The 24,612-nt window shown below is 53.3% G+C and overlaps 9 protein-coding genes across 9 annotated transcripts; 3 read left to right on the top strand and 6 right to left on the bottom strand.

Moving 5' to 3' along the window:
• Positions 1–922: 922 nt before the first annotated feature.
• Positions 923–1,967, bottom strand: M406DRAFT_221876 (uncharacterized protein; the record flags this gene model as incomplete). The annotated part of the gene is made up of 2 exons (XM_040915608.1): positions 923–1,789; positions 1,881–1,967. Coding segments are annotated over 2 exons (954 nt in total), but the record flags the coding sequence as incomplete, so codon positions are not given.
• A 1,531-nt stretch (positions 1,968–3,498) lies between these two features.
• M406DRAFT_273042 (uncharacterized protein) lies at positions 3,499–5,436 on the bottom strand (the record flags this gene model as incomplete). The annotated part of the gene is made up of 5 exons (XM_040918167.1): positions 3,499–4,831; positions 4,909–4,998; positions 5,081–5,130; positions 5,230–5,280; positions 5,384–5,436. 5 exons carry the CDS (start codon positions 5,434–5,436, stop codon positions 4,443–4,445), a joined length of 633 nt encoding a protein of 210 aa, XP_040779569.1. The 3' UTR covers positions 3,499–4,442.
• Positions 5,437–9,124: 3,688 nt separating this feature from the next.
• On the bottom strand, positions 9,125–10,084 carry M406DRAFT_337013 (family 61 glycoside hydrolase; the record flags this gene model as incomplete). Its single annotated transcript, XM_040921205.1, has 4 exons — positions 9,125–9,199; positions 9,278–9,490; positions 9,599–9,944; positions 9,996–10,084. 4 exons carry the CDS (start codon positions 10,082–10,084, stop codon positions 9,125–9,127), a joined length of 723 nt encoding a protein of 240 aa, XP_040779568.1.
• Positions 10,085–11,794: 1,710 nt separating this feature from the next.
• Positions 11,795–12,232, top strand: M406DRAFT_251321 (uncharacterized protein; the record flags this gene model as incomplete). The annotated part of the gene is made up of 2 exons (XM_040916757.1): positions 11,795–12,029; positions 12,132–12,232. 2 exons carry the CDS (start codon positions 11,795–11,797, stop codon positions 12,230–12,232), a joined length of 336 nt encoding a protein of 111 aa, XP_040779567.1.
• Positions 12,233–12,480: 248 nt separating this feature from the next.
• Positions 12,481–14,011, bottom strand: M406DRAFT_273038 (uncharacterized protein). The gene has a single exon (XM_040918166.1). It carries the CDS (start codon positions 13,852–13,854, stop codon positions 12,709–12,711), a length of 1,146 nt encoding a protein of 381 aa, XP_040779566.1. The 5' UTR covers positions 13,855–14,011; the 3' UTR covers positions 12,481–12,708.
• An 807-nt stretch (positions 14,012–14,818) lies between these two features.
• Positions 14,819–16,235, top strand: M406DRAFT_250943 (putative DELTA(24)-sterol C-methyltransferase; the record flags this gene model as incomplete). Its single annotated transcript, XM_040916731.1, has 4 exons — positions 14,819–15,025; positions 15,118–15,152; positions 15,229–15,550; positions 15,660–16,235. The coding sequence occupies 4 exons, from the start codon at positions 14,819–14,821 to the stop codon at positions 16,233–16,235; spliced, it is 1,140 nt and encodes a 379-aa protein (XP_040779565.1).
• Positions 16,236–16,917: 682 nt separating this feature from the next.
• M406DRAFT_107492 (uncharacterized protein) lies at positions 16,918–18,530 on the top strand (the record flags this gene model as incomplete). Its single annotated transcript, XM_040915249.1, has 2 exons — positions 16,918–17,319; positions 17,535–18,530. The coding sequence occupies 2 exons, from the start codon at positions 16,918–16,920 to the stop codon at positions 18,294–18,296; spliced, it is 1,164 nt and encodes a 387-aa protein (XP_040779564.1). The 3' UTR covers positions 18,297–18,530.
• A 378-nt stretch (positions 18,531–18,908) lies between these two features.
• M406DRAFT_354939 (DnaJ-domain-containing protein) lies at positions 18,909–20,510 on the bottom strand. The gene is made up of 2 exons (XM_040923038.1): positions 20,149–20,510; positions 18,909–20,070 (listed from the first exon to the last, which is right to left on the bottom strand). The coding sequence occupies exons 1-2, from the start codon at positions 20,440–20,442 to the stop codon at positions 19,021–19,023; spliced, it is 1,344 nt and encodes a 447-aa protein (XP_040779563.1). The 5' UTR covers positions 20,443–20,510; the 3' UTR covers positions 18,909–19,020.
• A 737-nt stretch (positions 20,511–21,247) lies between these two features.
• On the bottom strand, positions 21,248–22,801 carry M406DRAFT_327028 (uncharacterized protein; the record flags this gene model as incomplete). Its single annotated transcript, XM_040920160.1, has 3 exons — positions 21,248–22,182; positions 22,306–22,355; positions 22,536–22,801. 3 exons carry the CDS (start codon positions 22,799–22,801, stop codon positions 21,248–21,250), a joined length of 1,251 nt encoding a protein of 416 aa, XP_040779562.1.
• Positions 22,802–24,612: the final 1,811 nt, after the last annotated feature.

Raw genomic sequence — 24,612 nt, 5'->3', positions numbered from 1 at the left:
AACGGTCTGACAGCCGAACACCGTCCGCCCACCGTCCGCCTCTAGCCCCCGTTACCTTCAATCACCCTACTAGAGATACCCCCCCCCCCCTCTCCCAAATTTCGGTGACTGCTATGTTATTTTGAACCTGTTAATACTTATTATTGAGCAAGAATAACTAAACTGCCTGGTGATTTACGGTGTTGCTAACAGCCTGCCGTAAGCCTCGCCCAACTTACTATCAATATAATAGCATTACAAAATCTGTAACTGGTCACTCTTTGATACAGCTTTATGCTTACTAGCATGATAATTGTATTTGTGTCCAGTAAGTTGTGCTGTGGATCAAAGTATTACTGTCAAGTAAGTTGAACACTAGAAAGTCTTACTGTCAAGTGAGAACATTTGACGGCACTGGTTGCCGGTAACCCTGCTGTGAAGCTTCTGCTTCCAGGCCAGCCCACATCCGGCACGTCAGCTCGCCGTACTGTTATATGCCTGGCCCTGGCCGACATCTTTGGGCATGGTAAAGTAATTCTTATCTAGTGCTACATTTGCTACTACCGAATCCATTCGCCTTAAAGCGATATCGGCAATGGAACCCAATTCTCGTGTCATGCACAGGAACAGTCACTCGTTACTTCACAGACAAGCTCACAGACCGAGTACAAAGCACTTATGGTCGTTTCCCTGCATGCGACCTTGTCCTCCGCTTTGGGGGTGATGATGAACGTCCACGCTTAGAACGGGTGTTAGGTTTTGTTGATCGGATCGTGCTCGTCCGCGTCCTCGAAGACGGAGCTCTCGCTGCTGGGCTCGAGACTACCGACGGCCATGTCATTGTAGTGGGTTCATCTCCATCACCATTTACATCCTCGTCCTCGTCCTCGTCTTCGCCCTCCACCACATCTTGCAAAACTTGCGGTTGGTATTCCGCAGCTTGCGCCCTCGAATTTGCAGACTCGACCAAATCGTTGCGAAACTCGTGTGCAAGTTCGCGCGCATTTCGGAAAGCTGCCACACCTTTGAAATAGGCGTCAGCATCATCGGTTATGTCGAATCCTTTGACCTGGGTGACGTGTGTCTCTGGTCCCATTTGCCCAGGGTGCATATGTCCTGCATAGATTTTGAGCATCCCCGACCCATGGTAAGTTGCTCCAAGAGTATAAGCATTTCCATCATACGGTGCTGTTGATACCTCTCTGTAGTTCTGGAGCGCATTCATTGCCCGGGTCCCTGCCGCTATATCGTATGTGATTTGCTGCTTGCCTTCGTGCGGTAGCCCAAGTGATGATTTGGCTTCAAAGAAATAGTTTGGGGCAATAGGTGCGTATACATGCTTGGTTGGAACGATCAACGAATCAAGATCATCTTGTACTTGGGCGTGGACTTGTGTGAAGGTAGCCCCATCGTACATATCAGGTTTTGGATCGACAGTAGCCCTGTTGGTAAGGGAAGTAAGGTTGTTGAAGACAAGATTCTCCTGGCTTGCGATTGGAGTTCCAGAACCTTGGCCAGTAAAAAAAGGCACGACGCAGCTCATCACCTTGGACTCCGACAGCGCAATTGTATTGGCTTCTTTGAAGCGTTTGTACTCAGACTCATCGCGCCGGGACGGCGAAAGACTTGCTCTGGATGCTAATAGTCTTTGCCGGATTTCGGCTGAGTTGGCATGCTGTACGATGGGAACATGCTCATGATAGCCATGACCGTCGGAGAAGATATTGTGTCTCACCAGTATTCGCTCGAATGTGGAATCAGTAGCAGAGAACCTCTTGCTATATACGCTCGTGTCATCGGTCAACGTGCGCTTGGACTGCTGCTTCGAGAATGACGAGCCCGAGGCTGCCATCTTGCGAGTGTTCGGTGGGGGAAACTATGCTTTCGCGTTAGATGGTGACATTCCACATGCAGGGCTGTAGGATCCGTACTCCTCGAAGAGATGTTAGATCTGGCCCTCCGTTCCTTGCGTAGCGACGCAGGTCCGATACCTCAAATCCACGGGTCTGCTGAGGTGCTTGGCATACGGGCTGCCGTACGTTCGGTCGTTGAAGCTTTCGAAGAGCGCGACGCGTCAAGGAGGAATTGCAGGAAGTCCGGGCCTTCTTCGTGGGCGGGCTGTCCTGCGTTTGGCTCACGCGTGGTCTCTTAGCCATGGTGGGCTTCAATGTAGCTGTGGTCGAGGCGATACGCGTGGGTATGTATACAACTTCGACCTTGGAAAGCAAAGCGGAGTTCAAACGTTGGTCATCGCTGATGGTGGAGTGCGGCATCGCATCAGGGCAACGTGTGCCAAGCACACTAGCAGCGGCTACTTTTAAGCGCCGACTTCGGGAGGCTAGTGTTCAGTATTCAATTACGGGCTCTGAAATCACGCTACTTCTGCTGGCGGCTGCATGGCACATTAGCAAGGCCTCCTGGTCGTCTGCAGGTGCAGGATTTATGCTTGATCCCTATCAGCTTTTGCGAGAAAGTTGGAGTATAGTCGATGGCCAGCACGAATGACAGCTGGCACTCCGTTCATGTACTTGACGTCGTTCAAGTTCCACGTTAATCTGTTGCCGAAGCTGATATTTCCTTTCCTCCCGAATTTCGGGCCCTTCAATCGTTGAGCATGGTACCGGCCAGTCCTCGTGGGGCCATCCCTCTAGGAATATTGCGATTACAAAAAAGATGCTTGCTGCTGTCAGCTCGAAGGACTGGCCCCGAGTAAGAGGTTTGGCGCGTACCAACATCGGAGGCGATGATCAAGTCAAACTGCTCATGCAGCGGCATGGTAATCAGACCCGCCTTGCGCTGCAGGTTTGCGAGGAACTGTACCGTGTTCTCTGGATTCACGCTGCCAAGGTCAAATACTCTCGTCCCCGCTGTACCCTGCACAGTCTTAGCTGTCGTGAGCGTCCGGACCGGCTCCCAACACTCCGATGTAAGTGTCGGCCGGTATGTGACAGAGCTTTCGACAAAATCCCGAAGGAACGTCTGGCACAGCCGTTTCGCATTGGCGTCACTGTGACACATGCCATACCAGATACCAGCCGGATCGGCTATAGGCAGCACGTTGATAAAAAAAAAAAGCTAGTCACGCAAAGCTGCCCCATCAGTATTTGGAACATGCTCTATACCCGTGGTAGATAGGTAGACATACTGCTCCCACGCGTCCCACGCGTTTACCATCGACATATCCTCGGTGCGACAGTACCTCTTGTCAAAATCGTCAATAGATTCGTTGGCGTAGATGCGGAAGGATTCCTGTGCCCGCAAGGCCCGGCTTGATTTATTGATGATGTAGTTTGAGGCATGCTCCAAAATATGATTGGGAGGCGGTATCGGTTCTGCATATGTAGGCGGCTGACACTTAGCATGGGCCGGCCCGCCAAGTCTGTATGGCCAACAAGTTCGGCCGCATACGTAACCGCAACGGATTCTGACCGTCTACGGAGCCACAAGAATCGGCCGACGAACAGCAATTTTACAATCCGAGGAGAGACGAGATCTAAGAGAGCGGTTAGTGGCTTATTTAGGGGAGAGCAGACGGGATCCCAAGTTCTCCACTACCTATGGTCGTATGTACTAAAAGTGACATGCTGCAGCCTTATTAACCCATCTCTCTGGTTATCACCTGCAGCCTGGCTTCTGGCGGCAGTAGTCACTTACCATGGATGGGACCAAGTCAACACCAGATCGTTTCCTTTTCTTTCCTTCTCTCCCCTCCTCCTTCCTTCTCTTTTCGTTGCACACAAAATCATTTCGATTCTTTTCAAGTCAAAGATTTGTGCATCTTTTTAAGGCTTGGGTTCCATGTAAGGACAGAGACCTCATTTTAGGGTGATTGTATGAAAGATGATGTTCAAGAACCTCCTGTGAGGCCATGTGACCAGGCTTCGCCACGCTTCTCCGAGTTGTCTACACAAAAACAGAACCGAGACAAAAAAAAAAAAAAAATAACAGAAAAAGAAACTGCAAGCGAAATTCCATCCGCCCGTCCGGTCCCCGCCCATCTCGCCCGCCATAACGATCAAAAACAAAAACAACAAGAAACCAAAGTAGAAGACCAGGGATTTGAAACAGTATGCACCTGAAAGAATAGAAAGGGCGCAGTAGTTTGAGAGTCGTGACGGCCACTGAGGCCAAACAGGTAGTCTTTGGACGTCGCCTCCCAAGTCTCCCCTGCCCTCCACTGAGATGCCGCCTTCGGCAGGTCGGCCGTGAAGCGCCTCGTGTATGCTTGGACATTATATTAATTTGTACAGTAGAAAAAAAGGGCTCCATCGGATGCGGTCGTGAGATGCAGTCGTGTAAGGGGAAGAGAGAGAGAGTTAGACGGTGCAGAGGTGAAGACGCCGACACCGACGCCGCGCGATGGGTCCGCGGAGATAGGGTGTGATTCGTCGCGGGCGTCCGAGTTTGCAGAGTCCGCCCTCGTCAGGTGCAGGCCGGCGAGATGGCGCGATAAGGCCGTCCGCTCACATCACGACACACTTGTTATCCTCCTTGTCCTTTTTGACGCTGAGCGCAACACGAGCGGCTTCCGTAAAGGCCTCGTTGACGCCGCGATTGCGCATGGCCGAGCACTCGAGGTACCGCAGGGCATTAATCCTCCTGGCCACCTCCAGGCCTTGCTCATACCCGATCATGGGCTTCTTTTCCCTCTGTCCGTCTGCGCCGTCGGTGGTGGCGGCGGGCGCCTCTTCCTCGTCCTCCGATCCCTCGCGCAGGTCGCACTTCAGCGCCACCAGTACGAGCTTAACCCCGGGGCAGTTGTCGGCAATCTCGCCCACCCACTTGCTCTCAACGTTTTCCAGGCTGTCTTTGCTGTCGACGCTATAACAGAGCATGATCAAGTCCGTATCGTCTACCAGGCAAGTGTTAGTAAGCAAAGCCCCGTGCCACAAGAGGCTCCCATATCCATATCGCAAGATAGTAACGAACCATAAGATAAGCTGCGCAATCTATCGAACTCTTCTTGACCCGCAGTGTCCCACAGGGACAGTTCTATGTGGACATTGTCGACGAAGATGTCTGGATCACTTCAGTCAGTTCTGATAGCCTGCTATGACAATGATTCGATACGTGGACGGTAGTCCGCGGTGGTAGCACGCACCATGCACGTAATTCTCGAAGACGGTTGGCTCGTAGACCGTTGGGAAATAGCTGCGCGAGAACAATGTAAGCCGCACGTCTTGGTTGTCCTCTTGTACGAGGGAGGTTCGTTAAAGGCGACGGCTAGGGAGCGCCCAGGAAGATACACACCCTCTCGTAAAGACATTTAGCAACGAAGTCTTGCCACAGGCACCATCGCCCCTAATTATTCGACGACGTTGTCAGCCAATTGTCCTCGTCAATCCTGCCGCCCTGCTGCATCATCCTCCTCTTCAGTCACCCCTAAGGCTTATCATCGACTTACAGCAAGACGAGCTTGCGTTGGACGGTCTTGCTTCCACCAAGTCCACAAGGCATGATGTCGGGCGAGCGCCGGCGTATCCGGGATCGAGAATGCGATCGTTCTCGGAAGCGACGGGTGCGTTCGGTAAAGGATACGGAGATGCGGCTCCGGAGGGATGTCGACTCTATCGTGAGCCGAGGCGAGGGCAATTGATGCGCGCGGTGTCGGGGTGAAGGGGGTTGTGGCGGCGACCGCGAAGCAGAGGAATGATAGCGTGGGCCGGCAAATTAGCTGCAGTGTAGGGCTCGGGTGTGTTACTCGCGTGTGTAAAATGACCGTGTCTCAGGCTCGGGCCGGAACAGCAGTAGGGCGATGACAGAGACACGTAGGGTGTTTAAAAAGGTGTAAGACCAAGGCAACGTGAGCGACAACCGGAAGTGTTTCGTATCGGAAGATTCGTAGTGCGCGGGGGCGGAGTAGGGAGAACTGCAGCTATAGGTTTGCACACTGCTGTACAATGTGAAGAAGGGGGCGCGCGCAGAGGAGTGGAACCAGATATGTTCTCCTCGTCTTGTCAGTGGTAGTTCGACGGCAATGGATGTCGGTATTCGTAGATGATGACAATCTATGTGGCTTCTTGACGGAATGAGCGAGTTTCAGGTCGAATTGGGTGCAATGGGCTGTTGCAAGGTTGCGTGCAAGCAGACCAGGTCGATCGCCGTCCAGGGTGCAGCAAGTCTCTGTATTGTTAGGGGTGTGTAACCTGCGCGGCTTCGAGGCTTGAGGGGGACAGGCGAGAAAGTTGAAAGGCTGGTGAGATTAATGTGGAGGGAAAAGGAGAGGCGAGGTCAGGGCTCTGACCTGGACGATGGTAACTGAGGAAAAGAGACGCCCTGGAGCAGCGCAAAGAGAGAAGGTGGAGTTGGGAATCAGAGAAGATGGAAAAGCGATGAGCAGGAGGAGGGCCGGGCAAGCGAGGCTGGTTAGCACATGTGCTAATTAGCACTTTATCATACTACTGTACATACGTAGTATGTACTATGTACTAAAAAGCATCTAGAGTTCCTGGTGAGGAGCTCGGAAGGCGGGAGATGCACGATGCAGCAGGATTCCCAGCAGCCTGTAGACATATGTACGCAGTACTACCTACTACTGTAGTACAGTACTACAGTACATAGTACCACTGGACCAACTACCATAGTGCATACAGTAGTGCAGGGTGACCCACTGTACAATAGAACCCTGGCAGTGTACCTGCGACAGGTCCGCCCCCCATGCAGGCGACAGGTGCCAAGGGTGGCGTGGACACGGATCGAAAGCACTCAGGCGTGCCAACTGCCAAGTTATTGGACAGAGACCCTGACTTAAAATGAGCCGCTGTCGGTTTCCATCAGTCAGCCGCTCCCAGGTGGCTCCAGGCCCAATTACGGTGGGGTCTAGTCAATGTCGAATCCACTAGAGGGCAATCTCCCTGGCAGCCAGAGTCGCAATGATCGCGAAATTGACTGCATTTGCCCCTTGTCCATTCCAAGCGGTCGGGACTGCCCAGTTTCTAACTTTTATAAAAGAATAGAAAGAAGGAAGAAACCTTACTTTAGACGAGCTGCCCTGTCTGCCTCCCTGACAACATACCCTGCCCAAACCAGAGAGAACTGAAGAATGTGCTGGTTTATTGTACGGTGAACCTTCAGTGGAGTGCATCTGCATGTTGTAGTATTATGCCGTGTCCGCTTATGCTGCAGGCCCTAGATTGCCCTGGGAAGCTGTCACGGGTTCGTGTCCCGTGGACTCCGGCGACGCTCGTGGCCATTTGAGACTTGTTGTCCTCAAAACTGCCCCTTCCCTAAAACGGCTGCTCACACTCTCACTTGACTGAACATCACGATGCCTTGCTCGGATATTTTCATGAGACATCTGGCCAACATTACACCAAGACGGTGTCATGCGCTGCTGGTCGACCACCAAGGGGGGTTGGTTCCCGGCAATTCGGCCAACTCCAATTTGGACCTGCCAAAACTCGGTACAGTACGCAAATGCGTCTGGAGTCTCAACCAGCCACAACTTACGTAGATCGTCTGCATATCCAACGTCGATTCCCTTTCAATCCGTGTCCATCGCCATCGCCATACTCATCAGATGTACATCGTGCCGAGGCACTTGTGGGTCCGTTTCGGAGGACGCCCCCAAAGACCATGGAGGGGGTTATCGGTACGGACCTTAAACCCCTGGCCAATCATCTTACACGCTTCGGCCAGCCCCTCTCCCCCATTCCTTCCTGTACCCAATACTTGTAAAAGTAAATGTACAGAATGCATGCAGGGTAGAAAAACACATGACCAAAGTGAATGGGATAAATACGTCTATTTGAAGGAAATGGAGGGTGGTGCAGGAGTGCAGGGTCGGGCTTGATCTGTAAGAGTGAGTACGCCATGTATCAGAATCTACAACGTCTCTGATATCCAGTGCTTTTAATTGGAGTTAATCACTGGGCAGCTCCTGCTCAGACGTGTTCTGTCCCGCGCAGTAGGGGGGGGGGGGGGCGGGGTTGTTCCCAGTCAGCGTACCTCCCACATGCATTTTATGCAATTCATACGTCTCAAGTCCATGAAATGCTACCAGAAGACCGCTGAAGAAGAACATTGCCCGGGCTCGAGGCGCTGGGATAGTTCCAGGTAGTGAGCGATGGGGCCGACCACCAAGAAGACCACAAGAACTAAATGTGAGAACTCAGCGGCAATATTCAGAATTCAATTGCCAATAGCTGACTTTCGAGTCTGGCCTGGTCTTCTCCTCAGACGTAGTAGCCCTCAGATAGCTGACATAGGCTTAGGAGTCTGTCTGTTCTTCATGAGTGCGCGTATCGGGCCCCATCAGTCTTCATCTTCCCTATACTCTTATTTCGAGCTAGTCCTTTGATTTCACAGCCTCCCCTCAGCGAGCCCCACTCAAGAGTTGAGCATAAGATTACAAGCCCCCGCTACAGACTCATATATCATATAGCCTCGGCCTCGAATCATCATGTCATAATGTCACAACCGACGCCATCACCTATAAGGCAACGGTGACCGTTCTGAATGGCCAGCATCTCTATATCATGCAGGACTCGAGGTCAACAACCTACATCCTCGCAAACCTTCTAGGCGCCGTTCCACTACTGCCGGTGATCTCTTGGCACTAACACCCCGGACTAATATCTGACGAAGGGAACTGACTACTATTACGAATACCATTCTACTGATTTGCAGCGGCAGTTTGCTGGATTCCCCCACCTATAAGGGAAGTCACAAGGATTTGTAAACGCCTATCGTTGCGGAGAATTATGTCTACTGGCTTGGATGGCTCAAAAACGACTGGGGGACGAACAACGGACAATTTGACCATGCGGTTGAGGGTCAGGCAAAGGAGCATCGATTTGACACATGGGTTTTTCGCTCGAGGAGTTCCGCACCTTGAAGACTGGAGATACTTCGTGATAATTACGGTGTATGACACGGAATTTCAAAAAATACAATCCACTGTCTGGATTCACATGATTTGATGATATACTAAATTGTGCACATCACTCATATGTATAATAAGAAAAGGAAAGTACTAAGCATATGAAAAAGTCGTCGATACAGCTAAGATATGACAGCGAGGGCGGATTAAAGACGCAAGTAATACGGCATTGTCTCAAGATTGTCTGTCGCTCCCCAGTGATCTTCACATCAAAAAACTCTGTTCCTGTCCTGTCAGACAGCTGATCTCAGAGAGTCTGCTTATCTAGAATTCAAATCCAGAGTACACATCGCCAGCGGGAATTGTGTATGTTGTGGCAGTGCTAGTGTAAATGTCAATCTAGAACCGGGAAAAGAGGAGGCAATACAAAAGTCAGCTTGGAACCATCTCGGCAATATCATTCGAGGAGAGACTCACGTCAATACCTGGGTCGGTCGCCGAAGCATAAGCCGGAATCGAATATAGAAAGCTGGAGGGCGCGGCTGCTGTTCCGCTTCCAGTGACGACAAGTTGTGCGCACTCGGGGTAAAATTGGGGCGTGTTGGCTTGGTGAATAGCCAGCAGCTCGTGGCGGATGAGATAGTTGCCCGGAGCCAGGTTCGTGGGGATGGTGCTTGTCCACTTGAGGGTCTGACATATTTTCCCCCTCGCGTTAGCAGCAACAAGGCATGGTTTGAACATCCGGCAGTGTATGAGAGAATGTGAGGAGGAGGAGGAGTAGGGAGGACTGAGTCTCACCGCTGCAACAATGGCCGTTCCCCAGCTCGTGCCAGTCAGGGGGGGCGCCGTCATGCCCATCTGATCAATTTTGAACCACTTCTGTGACTTGCCGTCGCAGGATGAGAAGTCGCTGCCGCAGTCGTACATCCACACCATGACAGGGCCCTGCTGATGGGTCCACTGGGCCCAGATGGCGGTAACATTTTCGCCGGGAGCGACGGTGGCATTTAGAGCGGCTGACGTTCCGCCATTGCAGGTCATCATTGGATCGCTGACGGACAGGATTGGGTTATAGTCGGGCCATTGTCTCTCGATAGTCGGCGGGGAGGTTGATGGCGAGTAACCTGTATAGCCTGGATAGGTGCTGTAGAATTGTAAGTCGTGTGGTTCTTGCGGCGGGGAAAAAATTCCTTACGTGCCACCGATCTCGTAAGATGTGACTGCGCCATGAGCAACGACGAGGGAGGCCGCCGAGAGGATGGAAGCCAAGATGTCCAGCCGCATAGTGGATGGATTGGCGAGCGATATACTCAAGAGGATATCAAATGTGAAGATCTATAAGGAACCCAGAAGGGACAGGACTTCCAAATCAAAAGGCCTTGGCAATCATGAAGAGTGGTTTGCCGAGAAGCACAATCTTAGGAGGAAATGATTTATACATATCCGGAAGGAGCGCTAAGTATTCTTGAATCCCCAGGCTGCTGTTTGTCTCTCCTAAGCATGGACAGTAAGCACAAGACCGTAGGTTTGTTGGACCTCATCTAAATTAATTTAAGTTGAAATGCTTCCGTATGGATGATACAGCGGCTAATACTTTTCACTCTAGACAGCACTGTCAGCACATGCCATCTATATGCATTAGTGGTCCGGCATCATGATTTTATCTAGAGTATTCGATCAGCAGACATCTGTCCCCGAGCAGATTTAAGCCATGGTTCATCCTTATCATGACACCGAAGTCTTTGAGCTTTGTCAACAATTCTTCGGTAAACATGACTGTAGAGGGTCACGAGGCTGACGGATGTCTGAGGGGTGACGAATGCCTTCGGTGCCCTTCGTCCGAGATACAACGCCTGGATAGGACTGGGCCTGGATGACTGGGCCCATCAATATCCAAGACAGGTTTATGGTACCGTGAACACGGAGGTTTCAAGGACTTACTGGTGTGCAGGCAATTTGGATAAAGACATGACAAAAACATGGTTGATTTGGCAGCGCCAAGCATCGAGCCAAGCAGGAGATGAGTATTAGCCCGGCATTCGTGCCTGTTCGCTGTATACCTCTCTGCATAAGGAGACTTGCCGAGCATCCGGATCCTTCTAGTGTCGCTGCAATTAATCGATCGTGAGCATTTGTCTGGTACTTGGAGTCAACACGCGGATGGAGGATTTCATGGTCAGGAATGGACAGATGAGGCCGGCCCTTGAAAGGCAGGACGTGCAACGGGAACTCGAGACTGAGAGAAAGCAGTCATGACAATCCACGACGAAAGACGCCGTGGTGCGCAAAATCAGATTTTATCGATACAATCTAATCTACATGCGAATTCGGCTTCGGAAGCAAATGTCCACGAGGCACTAGGTTCGCCGCTGGTGTGATGCCTCTAGTTGAACCTCTGCAGAGGAGACCTCTCCATGCTCATATCTAGTCCCATTGAAAATGCAGTCTCTCTGCTTTCAAGAGATATTTTCACTGGTGCTGGCTCGTCCATATCCAACCATCCAGACATGTAGGGCAGAATTCGTTCATCATAATCCTTTATAATAATTTAGAATCGATTTGTACTTATTCAGGCAGTACGCAACTGCGAGAAATAGTCCAAAGTTGTCAACAAGCGACCAAAAGTCTGAAGTTGGCCTAACAAGTTCCAGGGGTGGTGTGGAGTGTTCCGTCAGTGGTCGCCTTCGATTGCTTCATATACTTGAGCGGCTGTCTTAGTCAGCTTGCCTGGCCAATGGGAACGATATCAGTAGCTGCCGCCAAGCCACGAAGATCGCCATCCAGTGATGTTCTAGAAGGCTAGAATACTTACGTATTTCAAATATTTCTTCTTATCCAACCAGGACACACCCAAATAACAAGATTCCTTCGCCGCTACATCAACCTTGACCGCAGTCTACAAATCTCTCTCCCCTCCTAGAACGACTGCTATTTCCTCCTTCCTGCCTACGTACGTCGAGACTCCTGCAGAGCTCCTCCATGTCCCTCCACACAATGGCCCTCGCCGCCTACCGCAATATCCTGCGCGCAACCCGCATAGCCTTCCAGGGCGACGAGCGCGTGCTCTCCGCCGCGCGGCTGCAGGCTCGCACCATGTTCCGGGAGAAGGCAAGTCTGCAGCCGGCAGACCCGGCTGTCGCCCCTGCGATTCAGCATGCGGAGGCTGTTGCGGAAGCTCTGAGGGCGAATGTTGTACAGGGAAGCCAGCAGGGTGATGGGAGTACCTACAGTGAGTACAAGAGATGGAACGACTTTGATCCGAACACAGGGCGATGGTCAAAAATCTCGTGTGGTATTGGAGGGCAAGATTCTAACAACAAGTGGTGCGTAGAACTGAGAATACACGAGTACACCGAGCGCGGTGACAATGACACGATCACTCTGGCGGGCATGAAGAAGGCTGCGAGCGGAGACGGATGTTGCTCGAGCTGAGACACAAGCATTGTATCGCATGATCGCAACAACTGCTGGAAGGCAGGATCTCCTTTCCCGCGAGGTATGGAGGTCAAGGAATCACCTACACCTAAGGATGTCTTTGTCCCAGGGAAGCCGAAGAAAGACCAGCAGCCTAAGGAGGACCGCTGCCTGGAGAATCGGTGTTTTATGATGTCTTGGTGAACGTTTGCAAATGCACTGGTTCCAACACGGACTCACGGATAGGAAGAGACACGACAAGGCGTGGCGGGTTAACTGTAAGATTACAATGGCTAGAGAAGAATTGCCCCCCCAACGAAATGATACCCCTCTGCTTAAGACTTCTGAAGACTTGAATGAGACACCGAATGTTTCCTGAAATGCTCCGAACCTTCTCGCTGTGCATGGTATGGTATCGGTCTGTCGCCAGCCCCCTTTCCAAACGCCCAAAACGCCGATGTGAAGAGAATTTGCGTCTTACGAAACAACACCTCTCAATTGCCTGCCAGACTGGCGTAGTTGATATCCACAGCACCGGGAGGGGCGGCCACCGGCTCCTCCTGCTGCGCACTGCCGTCCTCGGTTGTTGCTCTCTGCCCACCGTGTTGTCTCCTAGGTTGGGGGAACGCTGAGCGACCATCCCTCAGCATCTCTAGCCTCTCCTCCCGGTTCATCGTGCCCACAACCTTAGGCTGGCTCCATCGCACGCGCAGGGGGCAGCCGGCGATAACCGCCCTCCCCTTGCACTCCTCGGAGGCCTTCTCGGCAGCCTCTCTTGTCTCGTAGTTGATGAAAGCGCAGTGTGACATGTGGGAGCAAACCAGTGATTTCAACTTGCCAAACGCCTTGAAGAAGTCCCGGATCTTGTACTCTGGCAGGTCGTCCTCGATGCCCGTGACAAACAGCGACATGATGTTCTTGTCCGACGGGGGCTGCCAATCCTTGGGACCAGGAGGAAGTTGTGCTGTAGAAGGAAACGCGCCTTTCCTCGAACCACCCGGTCTTCCCCCGCCCCCAGACCTCGCACCCATCGCACCAGCTGCCCTCGAGTCTCTGGTCCTGATCGGCCCCGCACCTCCCATGCCTGCGCCGACAGCAGCGTTGCCCCCGGTAGCGCTCCTGGAGCTCTCGCCTGTTGGATGCCCATCCCCATCGATGGTCCTGCCCTTACGAAAGTACGGCTTGCTTTGTGCCAGCTTCCTCAGCAGCTCCCTCGCCTTCTCGTCTGTTTTCTCGTACTCTTCGACGCCCCCTCGCCCCTCCTCGATGGCCCTCTCGTTGTTCTGCGCAAAGAACTCGCGGTTGATCTCGCTCTGGGGGCCAGGCGCGACCATCTTCAGCGCAGCGTCGCGCACGACGATGGGGAGGCCGAATGACAGGTCCAGCATACAGCTCTGGCAGCAGTTCTTGAGGCGGGCGCAGGTGAGACAGATGCTCGTGCGCTTCTTGCGGCCGTGGGCGCGGTCGGCGGACCAGCTAAAAATGGTGAAGGGACGGGAGCACAGCTTGCACTCGGCGCCGTAATCCTCCTTGAGCATTTTAACATAGGGGTTCTCGGGTAGGCATGATTCGCAGACGGAAGGAAAATCGGTGGACTCCCAACCAGAGCGGTTCAGGTCCTGTTTAATCTGTGGTGGCATATTGGCGGTCGGGTCGAGGCGGTACGATCTGTTCGGTTTCAGGTGCGGGCGTGAGTTGATATCACAACTCAGGAGAGACAGAGAGGATGGGATCAAAGATGGATGTTGATGGGCTTGCTGTCGTGGGTGGGGCGAGCTTTGCAGGTGTAGATGATTGATGTTCGAAGGATAATGACATCCAAGGTTCGCAGTGTTGACTGGGCACTTTTTCGGGTGGTGGCGCAAAGAGCCCGGAAGGCAGCGGGCTTATCTTATCACACAAGGGAGGCCGAATGATTACCTCAGCCATCCAGGGTCTCCGAACGAACCTTGTACTGCTTTGCTTCTCCCAGTCATTTGTAGATGGCCGACTGGGGGGCAATCCTGTTATGAGCAAGCTATTCCATACTGGCTCAGACTTTCCATTGGGAAGGCACATCATAGTTTCTCTAATTCAGAGGGATTGACACTGCCAACAGCAGCAGCAGTATCATCAGTAGCAGAGGAATACCACCATGACAATTCTGATGAAGTACTGTGTGCAACTTGATCTCAAGATGAGTCCAGATCGTCCTGCTGCGATCTTGAAGCCAGACTTCTTTCTACAGGAAACAGGTATGGAATGTCTCTGGAAAGCCATGGTACACAGACAGCATCTACAAATGTCCACTAGTAGCATGGTTGGGTCCCATCTCAGGGGTTCAGGGCCTGATAAGTTGTGCACATCCGATAATGCCCCATGGGTACGACTACTTAGTACGCATGCCCATTTTTTTGCCCCACACTTAGATTTGGCTACCCCTGTGATCGCCCCCTGTTGCGCCAGCTCATATGCTAAAAAGTTTAAGATTGTCACCATACCCACTTGTGGTCTTGCCAGCACTACATCCTCGTCGTCTTGTTCTTTCCTCCTCCGTCTTCGTTCCCAATCAATTGATTCCCGCCCACTCCGTTCTACAAAGTTTCCATCGTTCAACACGTAAAAATGGGCAGCAAGATTCAGCTGGAGCAAGAAAACAAGGAGCGCGATGCCGCGTTCAACAAGGCCATGCACGGCAAGACTGCCGCCCAGGCCAATGGCATCGCGACGATCCTCTTCAAGGACCCTGAGGCCAAGCAGGCGGCCCTTGACGAGTACTTCAAGCACTTTGATGGCAAAAAAGCCGAGAACGAGACTGATGCCGACCGCAAGGTAGGTTGTATACATTGCCATCCTGCCGCGCCCACACGCGCAGAACCGGGGGGCAGCCAATGTGGAATCGAACTGACCGTCTTTTGGTATAGGCGCGGACTGACGAGTATGCTACTCTGACGAGACAGTACGTATTTCCACACTCTTAAAAGAATTTCCCAGTACACGGAGCTGACTATTCCTTCTCTCTTCTCTGCTCGCAGCTACTATAACCTTGCTACCGACATCTACGAGTACGGATGGGGCCAGTCCTTCCATTTCTGCCGCTTCTCCCTCGGCGAGCCATTCTACCAGGCCATTGCCCGTCATGAGCACTACCTGGCACACCAGATTGGCATTCAAGAGGGCATGAACGTCCTGGATGTTGGCTGTGGTGTGGGCGGACCTGCGCGCGAGATCGCCAAGTTCACCGGCGCAAACATTGTCGGTTTGAACAACAACGACTACCAGATTGACCGTGCGACAGCCTATGCGGCGAAGGAGAAGCTCTCCAGCCAGCTGACCTATGTCAAGGGCGACTTCATGGTAGAATACCCCTTCTTCCCCAGTTCTTTTATTTTTTTTCTTTCCCTTTTTTTTTCTCTTCTTTGTTTCCTCTTCTGCCTCCCTGGCCGGCTCTGCTGACTACCTGCAGCAAATGTCCTTCCCCGACAACACCTTCGATGCCGTCTACGCCATTGAGGCTACCGTCCATGCTCCCAAGCTGGAGGGTGTCTACAGCGAGATCTTCCGTGTGCTCAAGCCCGGTGGCGTCTTCGGCGTGTATGAGTGGCTCATGACGGATAACTACGACAACAGCAACGCCGAGCACCGCAAGATCCGCCTTGCCATCGAGCTTGGCAACGGTATCTCCAACATGGTTCCCATCCAGGAGGGACTGGATGCCATGAGGGCTGCCGGCTTCGAGCTGCTCAAGCACGAGGACCTGGCGCAGCGGCCCGACCCTATGCCCTGGTACTGGCCTCTGTCTGGCGAGATGAAGTACCTGCAGTCCATGGGCGACCTGTTCACCATCTTCCGGATGACCAAGCTGGGACAATTCTTCACGCACGGGTTCGCCGGCGTGATGGAGAGACTGCACATCGCGCCCAAGGGCACGCAGAAGACGGCGAATGCGCTGAGCGAGGGTGCTGATGGGCTCGTTGCCGGTGCGCGGTTGAACCTGTTCACACCCATGTACCTTATGGTTGGGCGCAAGCCAGCCAATTAGGTGAATCGAACATGGAGCTGGGGAGAAAAGGATCTGGGGCCATGACCAAAAGTGTTCAAAGATGCATTGTACATGTACTAATAATAATATATAGACATACGAGATCGCTGGCTGAAAAGACAAAAAGACAAGGGAAGCAGACAGGCAGAAGTCAAGAGAAGTCGTCGTTTATGCACAGACCAATAATTCCTTGAGATGTCGATTATGTATCGCATATGACTTTTGGTGGTGGACAGCGGGGCTGCGTGGCTTTTTTCTTTGGCTGGAGGCATTTAACAGTTATTGTTGGTTGTTAGCCGTTCGGTGACCGTAGCTCCAGTGGATCCCGCCGCAGCCCAACAGAAATTTAGCCTGCTGGCAGCATGCTGATGCTGAGCTTGCAGGGGTCCCACGCACTACCGCAGATTGGTTCGGAGCTTTGGGGCGGCCCTGAAGGCCATCAGCGAAAAAATTCCCTCCGGCGATATCGTTTGCCCTTGCGCAGGAGTTGGCGATATCGCATCCTTTCCACCTCGACCAAGACTACCCCAACACCATCATCATCACCGCCACCACAACACAGCCGTCCCCAATTAGTCTCCTTGGGTGACGGATCTTCTTCAGTGGTGCTGCCGGCCTGTCTTGGTTCCGCCTCTTCTTCTGCATTCATCATCTCCATCACAACCAGTTCCTCTCTACAGCAATGTCCCGATTCCTCCGATCCGCCAGCCGCTTGGCTGTCAACGCCCGCGTCGCAAGCCCCCGTACCTCCTGCTCTTCGTTCCTGTCTACCGCATCCTCGATATCACCAAAATCCCTCCGCCCCGCCACCTCCACCCTGCTTCAGACTCGGACGTACGCCTCCTCCGGCACCAAGGAGTACACCGTCCGCGATGCGCTGAACGAGGCGCTGGCCGAGGAGCTCGAGGCCAACGAGAAGATCTTTATCCTTGGTGAGGAGGTTGCTCAGTACAATGGTGCCTACAAGGTGACCAAGGGCCTCCTGGACCGCTTCGGCGACCGCAGAGTCATTGACACCCCCATCACCGAGTCGGGCTTTTGTGGTTTGGCCGTTGGTGCCGCGCTGAGTGGCCTGCATCCTGTGGTGAGTAGCAGACAGCCCTCCCGGGGGAATCTCAGTTCAAGAGAGGAGAAGGGGGACAAGGAGAGGCAAGGAGAGGAACAGAAACTCGGAGGGACTTTCGTTCCTTTGAATTTTGGTGGCCTTTTTCCTCTCTTTTTTTTTTTTTTTTAAACCTCCAAGAATTCAAGATGAGAGCAAACTTGCTGACCCGCCGCGATCTTCTCTCCCAAATCTAGTGCGAGTTCATGACCTTCAACTTCGCCATGCAGGCCATCGACCAGATCATCAACTCAGCAGCCAAGACTCTTTACATGTCCGGCGGCATCCAGCCCTGCAACATCACCTTTCGTGGTCCCAACGGTTTCGCCTCCGGCGTGGCCGCCCAGCACTCGCAGGACTTCAGCGCCTGGTACGGCAGCATTCCGGGTCTCAAGGTCGTCTCGCCATGGTCAGCCGAGGATGCCAAGGGCCTGCTGAAGGCCGCCATCCGCGACCCCAACCCGGTCGTTGTGCTGGAGAACGAGCTCATGTACGGACAGTCTTTCCCCATGTCTGAGGCCGCGCAGAAGGACGACTTTGTGCTGCCAATCGGCAAGGCCAAGATCGAGCGCGCCGGCAAGGACCTGACCATCGTCACTGTGTCGCGGTGCGTTGGCCAGTCTCTCGTCGCCGCCGAGGGCCTGAAGAAGAAGTACGGCGTCGAGGCTGAGGTCATCAACCTGCGCTCCATCAAGCCCCTCGACCTCGAGGCCATCATCAAGTCTGTCAAGAAGACACACCGTCTCATGGTCGTCGAGAGCGGCTACCCCGCCTTCGGCGTGTCTGCGGAGATCCTGGCCCTCGCCATGGAGTATGCCTTTGACTACCTTGATGCCCCTGCCCAGCGTGTCACAGGCGCTGAGGTCCCCACGCCCTATGCTCAGAAGCTGGAGGAGATGAGCTTCCCTACTGAGCCTCTCATCGAGCAGCACGCTGCCAAGCTGCTGAAGCTCCTGTAAGGGATGAGCATCGATCGGCCGGGGTCGACAACAGAAGGACGACGGATTTGAGGCGGTTTGTTGGCCAGTCGTGCCGACTGCACAGCATACCGTTGCGAACGGAGCAGGATAACCCGAGCGGAGGGCAAAGTTGATTGATATCCAGACCTACTTCAAAAAAAAAAGGTGTGATGTCAGTCGTGAAATAACGGATCGGCGGCCCTCCTCCTTGTCATTGGTTAGTTGGCATAGACTTCAGGAAGTGACTGAATAGGAAAAATCAATTGTACTTTTAATAAACCCTTGTGTTGGTGCATTCAGTCACTGCCCCATACCTCTCCTTTAGAACGTGCGGGACGGTCTGCATAGAGAATAGAACGTGCGTGTTCTGTGGGAAGAATATGCTGCTCGAGAAATGCGGATATCACACTTTTTCTCAGAAGTTTCACTTGCCCCTATACTCTTGTGAAATACACTGTAGATATAGGAAACCTGTCGTTCAGGCAGAGAAGCTCAGCAAAAACACCTCAAGTAGCTACTTAACACTTGCTCTTACGAAATGGTAGTCAAAATCCCTAAACAAATGAGGATAGTCAATTGGTTCCAACAGTCATCTCCAAGGGTCTAAATAATGAAGATAGACAACATCAATTCTCTATGACTCTTTTCTACGTCTAGTGAAACTCCTGCCGAATGGTTGGCCCCCTGTATGTATATGCAGAACGCCTTCGATCAGTCCTGATATCTAAGCGGAAAGAGTCTTGGCATCACCCTCCTTGAGCTTGCCAGCACCGACCAGGCGGGCGACCTCGTCCTTCCAGACACCCTTGATCTCATCCGCGACCTTGAGGCCGTTGAGCTTGCCAGCGAGCGCAGCGATCTCGTCAGGGTCGATCTTGCCCTGGACGAGCTCGACATCGCCTAGCACAGCATCGATCTGCGCGGCACTGGCATCCCCGGACGCGAAGTAGTTGGCGTCCTTGACGCTGCCCTTCAGCACGCGCTTGTTCTTCTTGACGGCGTTCTTGGCCGCCTCCTTGGCCTTCTTGTTGGCCTCACGGTCGAGCTTGGCCTTGTCCTCGGCCTCCTTGGCAGCCTTCTCTTCGGCCTCCTTCTTCAGGCGCGCCTCCTCGGCGGCAGCCTTCTCAGCGGCTTCCCTCTCGATCTTCTTCTTGTTCTTGGCGGCGTTCTGCTCCTTCTTGAACCGGCGGATGCGCTCGTCGCCAGCCATGCAGTCGTCGACGAGTTTGCGGAGGCGGGCGTTGTCCTCGGCCTTCTTCTTCTTGCGGGCGTTGGCGTTCTTGCGCTCCATGTGGCGCTTCTGGTCGCGGTTCTCGTTGTCGTCGGGAACGTCCTCGTCCAGGTACTCAAAGGTGCGCCAGCTGTCGAAGTTGTACCAGAAGTTGTAGAAGGTGTCCACATCCTCGTACGTGGCATTGGCATCGCCAAAGGCGGGCACGGGGTGGTTCTTGGAGAAGCGGCCCTCGGCCTTGAAGACCTTGCCCCACAGCTTGTAGAAGTCGGCCTTGGGGTTCTGCAGCTGCTTCTTGGTGGGCGGCTCGACGTCGGCGGCTTCGTCGACACTGTCGAACTGACGGCGCTTGACAGGGTCAAGCAGGACCTCGGTGGCCTTCTGGATGCACTTGAAGAAGTTATCGTCCTCGGCGCGGCCCGTCGCTGCCTTCTTATCCGGGTGGTGCTTGAGAACCTTCTTGCGGTGGGCGCGCTTGATCTGATCCTCGGTGGCCTTGAAGCGATACTTGGAAAGGCCGAGCACGGCGTAATGATCTTGCTCCTATTTCAATGGGGTTGGTTCTCAGCCATCAAGTATTGGGGACACAAGGAAAACGAGAGGGTAAAAATAATCAAATACCTTCCAATCCTTGGCTTCGCGCTGCAGCATCATGGGGTCCTCAGGCTCGCTGATCTCGCCGTCATCCTCATCCTCGACCTTCTTAGCCTTCTCCTGTGCCTGTATGCGGTCATCCTCGGAGAAGGTGCGCTTGTGACGGGCACGACGGGCGTGGGCGAGGAAGTGAGGGCCGACAGGCTCGATGGTGCGCTCAGTAGAGGCGCTGACCTTGCCGACGATCTTAAAGTCCTTGTCAGCGGACCAGCCCTCGGGGAGGGCGGGCAAGGAACGGGGGACCACTGTTGCGGTCGTCATATTGTCTTGTGTGGGCCGACAATAACAACAAGTTATTTGACGATCGTACGAACGGGTGAACGGGTGTTGAGACGACGTGGAGGAGAGGGGAGCTCTGGTATTGAGGCTGGCCGCAGGGCGTGGAAACTTTTTTTTTTTTAATCCTTTCTCCTAGTGGCAGGGCCATCCTATCCTTGCTTTCTCCACACTAACATCGTGCCTCATTATGATTGGCCGCCCAGCATTTACAGTACAACCAAGTACTTATCTAGGTCCTTTTTCTTCATTTGACGTTCTTCCTTTTACGGTGTTTCAAACCCAAAAGCAACTTTCAATCCAAGCATGAAGTCAGTCAGTAAGTTCTCTGCAATGCTTGAGGCTGGTGAGGATTCTCTCTCTCTGTTCAAAAGTTTCAGGGTTTCACAAGAAGTACCTTTCCTTTCTGCCTCTATATCGATGCAGCATCACAGGCAGAAACCTAGTCATCTACAAAGAAAGATGCCCCCCCCCCCCAAACATTCTCCGCAGAGATACAAGTCCAAGCACAGAGTCTGAGCTTACTTGATATGTATTCGAACCAATATATATATGTACAACGTTCATGGAGTATTTCCATTGTTTTACAATACTAAGATACTTATGCAAGGGTATATATAGCTGACAAGATCCCAATCCCAGAAGGAAACAAAAAAGAGAAAAGAAAAGATTAAGAAAACAGAATAGAACCCGGCCAGAACCACCGTTTGAGACGTCACTCATCTCATCGTACACACAAGCACACACAAGACTCTTTGGTTCTTGTCTTGGTCATCCAGTTTCATCCAGCTCAATGATGATGATGGTACGTCTCCTTCCAGATGGGCAAGAAGATAAAGAGCAGGACTCCCAGCAGGCCGGCGATCACACCGGCAGTTCCACACTGGAACAGGATCATCCTCTGCAGCCTCCTCAAGTGCTTGTCCTCCACCTTGAACTTGCGGTCGTGCGCTACCGTCTTGTCCATAAACTTCCTATACTTGCCCAGCCAGCCCTGGGGCCCTGACGAGTCCGCCACGACCGACGCGCCGTCGTCAAACCTTTCCCAGGGAAGGGCCTGCCTCTTGGACATGGACAACATCACCATGCACATACCCTGCGTCCCGACCAGCAACAAGGTCACGCCCATCTGCCACAGCGGAAATACATAAAAACAGGTCCACCGCGTGTGCGCGCCGCGGTACGGGTGGAAGGCCTGGAGCAGGACCACCAGCAGCCCTGCGATGATGAAGAGGATCCCGATCAGATTGCCCACGCAGATGGTCTCGTACGTCCCTGTCGACACGCCCACGTTCACAAAGTTCCGGTGCGAGCAGTTCTTCATCACCTCGTAAATGTGGTCTGCCACCGGTCTGAGGTGGCGCGGGTCCGACGACTGCTCGAGCTGCTGCAGCACGCGCTGGCGCAGGACGTGCGAGATGTTGAGCTCCTTCTCGCCCCCCGGGACCAGAAACGTGGCGATGGCCGAGTCGAGCTCGGCGCGGTTCTCTTTGATCGACGACTTGCTGCTGGAGGGCCTACCAAACACCGGCGACGGGTCTGGCGACGGAGCGTTCCGCTCTATATCTCCGCTCTCGTTGATGGCCTCTAGGCGACAGAATCCATCTGCACAGTCTGCGTGGTTCTGTCTCCGGAGCCAGTACGGCACGAACATGCTCCATATCGACCTGTCCTTGGCTGCCTGGATGCAGGGCGACTCGAGGTGTGCTATTCTCCTCTCTAGATCTATTCTTGATCTTGACGCTTCCTTGCCTACAGAAGGGGAGAAAGAGAGAAAAGAAAGAAACGACGTCAGTATTCAACTTCGCGACGCAGGAAAGGTTTATACGAGGATGGACCGCTACTCACTTCTGTAGATGGAGACAACACTCGAGAGGTCGGTCTCGGCCGAGTGAGCCCTTGGGGGTCGTTTCACATCGGTCGATATTCTATCCCTCAACACGCCTGGATAATTTGCATCATAACTCTTGTACCTGCAGATACATGCGGTCAGCTGCAGGTCTTCTTTTGGCCGGCCGTCACCCCGCCCCCAAGATGTTTCGCGCGCAGGGCTGGTGCTTGGAGAGAACCTCACTCACCACAGGTAAAATTCGAGGTTCTCGGACGAGTGCTCAATGTGCTTGAGATACAGATAAAAGTCATGCAGCGACATGGGGCTGCACGTCTTGTTCTCCAACACTCTGTCTAATGATAATCGGCTCGGGATCGAGGCAAAAGCTGGTGTCGGGCTCCTGGGCCTATGTCTCGGTATCAGGCTCTCGTCATTCACCATGCGGGTGTAATCGTTGATGTCGCGCCATTCCGGCTTCTTGTACCACACCTTCAGCCAGCCTGGGACTGACATGGTGTCACAGTGCCGTCCTAGTCCTTCTCGCCGTCGTCCCGCCGTCGTCGTGTGCGCCTGCGTCGTCGTCTGTTCGGTCACTCGCGGAACCTGGCAGTCTTTTCTTTTTTTTTTTCTTCTTCTCCTCTCTGTCCAGCGTTCAAATAGTAACAGGGCTTGAGCAGTCGGAAGAGGACACTGCCAGAGTATTATCGCATCGGGTGGCGGTCCTTGACTTCTCTTCAATACCTGTTTGCATCGAGATCCTGCTAAATCCTCTTTGAGACAAGGATTTGAATCCGCCCTGCGGCGCAGATTGGCCTACCTTTTCTATGTTTGGCAGCGTGCATGTGATGGAGTAAGCTGGGAGCGAGCACGGCCATAACACGACGAAGGAAAGAAAACAACTCTCGCCCTCTCTTACTTGAATGTCTCGCTTCGCCCATCATCATCATTATTAAGGGTACTTGCGGAGAACGGCTTCCTGCCTGATATGGTCATCGAGGACCCCGCCGCACAGATCCATGGAGAACCCAAAACGAGTCAGACCTGGCAATCGGGTTTCTTGCCCGGGGTCACGACGAGGGAGGCAATCGATGCCCATACAGCACAGGGAATAATTCAGAGTACGGTTCGGGCCAGGAACACATGGGAGTGCCCATATGTGCCCAACTCTATGCATCTGGAGAGTAGCACCCGGGTCCGAATTGACCCATCTGGGAAAGTTGCGCCGCGCGCCAATCCCGCACGTTCCTCCTCCCCCTCCTCTCCCCTCCTCTCCCCTCTCTCTCTTTCCCTCTTTCTGCGGATTCGAAACGGATCGCGAGAATGGTTGGAGAGGGTGGAGAGGAGCAGGAGGAGTAAGAAAAAAGACCGTGCCTCGCTTACAGATTGCGTGCGTTTCGGTGGTCAGACCCTCGGTGTACACGGTCCACATTCTATTTCCTTCAGTCACCACACCATCTAGATCCCTCCAGGCCCTGGCAACAGGGCCTCTGCTTTGTGTCCGTTGGTCAATTACTCGCAGAGCCGAACGGCGATCTTCCGTTCTTCGCACCGCTTCACTGTCACGGGCCTCGCAGGTGTGTGTGGGGAGTCCCACTGTCAATCTCTCCTGCGACATTATTCGATGTCAGCCACGTGCCAGCGCTGCTCGACCCGCGAACATGCTATTCTATACCCTGCGCAGTTGGACAGGCAAGACCCACCTACGCTGATGTCCCTGCTCGGTCCCAAAAGCCAACTCTATTTTCATGACAAGCGCCCCGCTTTATTGCAAAATACAGCCCCCAGGTCAATAGTACAGAGTCCAGGACCCAGCAGCGCTTCCTTCGCCTGTACTTTTTTTTTTCTTTTTTTTTTCCCTTCCCTTTCCCTCCCAACAACCTGTGGCCAGTTACTATTCAGCCTCCCGGAAGAACCCATCTGAGCAGCGCCCTATGCGCCTGAGCAGCGCCCTATGCGCCTACGCCAGATCTATTGACGGGTCACGTAAGCGTCATCATTGATTACGCCCTATATGTGATAGTACTTTTTTCCTTTTTCCCTCTTCCACTCTTGACCCTGCATCTCTTTCGGGCCTTCTGTCTCGGACCGGACCAGCTTCAGCTCTCGCCTGTCACTGCTCATCCTCCTCGTCAAGTTTTTCTTCTCTCCTTCGAGAACCGACCATGCCAAAGGACGCCACGTGGCCGTCAGCAAACCGCGCGTGCCATCCTAGTCTTGGAAGCTGTGCAGCTGAACTCGCCTTTCGGCTGCCGAGCGGAGGACTAACACAGACCTGCCGCATGTGCACCGGCCGGTAGAGGCTTGACACGCTGTGTAGCCTCCGT

The sequence above is a fragment of the Cryphonectria parasitica genome (assembly GCF_011745365.1).
Source record: "Cryphonectria parasitica EP155 unplaced genomic scaffold M406scaffold_2, whole genome shotgun sequence".
Lineage (NCBI taxonomy): Eukaryota > Fungi > Ascomycota > Sordariomycetes > Diaporthales > Cryphonectriaceae > Cryphonectria > Cryphonectria parasitica.
The sequence above is the reverse complement of the archived record's forward strand: the minus strand, read 5'-3'. Positions and strand labels throughout refer to the sequence as shown.

Coding starts and splice junctions, on each gene's coding strand:
- M406DRAFT_273038 (XM_040918166.1), bottom strand. CDS start 13,854: ATGCCACCACAGATTAAACAGGACCTGAACCGCTCTGGTTGGGAGTCC.
- M406DRAFT_354939 (XM_040923038.1), bottom strand. CDS start 20,442: ATGACGACCGCAACAGTGGTCCCCCGTTCCTTGCCCGCCCTCCCCGAG. Junction 20,071..20,148: donor GCGAAGCCAAGGATTGGAAG/GTATTTGATTAT, acceptor CCATTGAAATAG/GAGCAAGATCATTACGCCGT.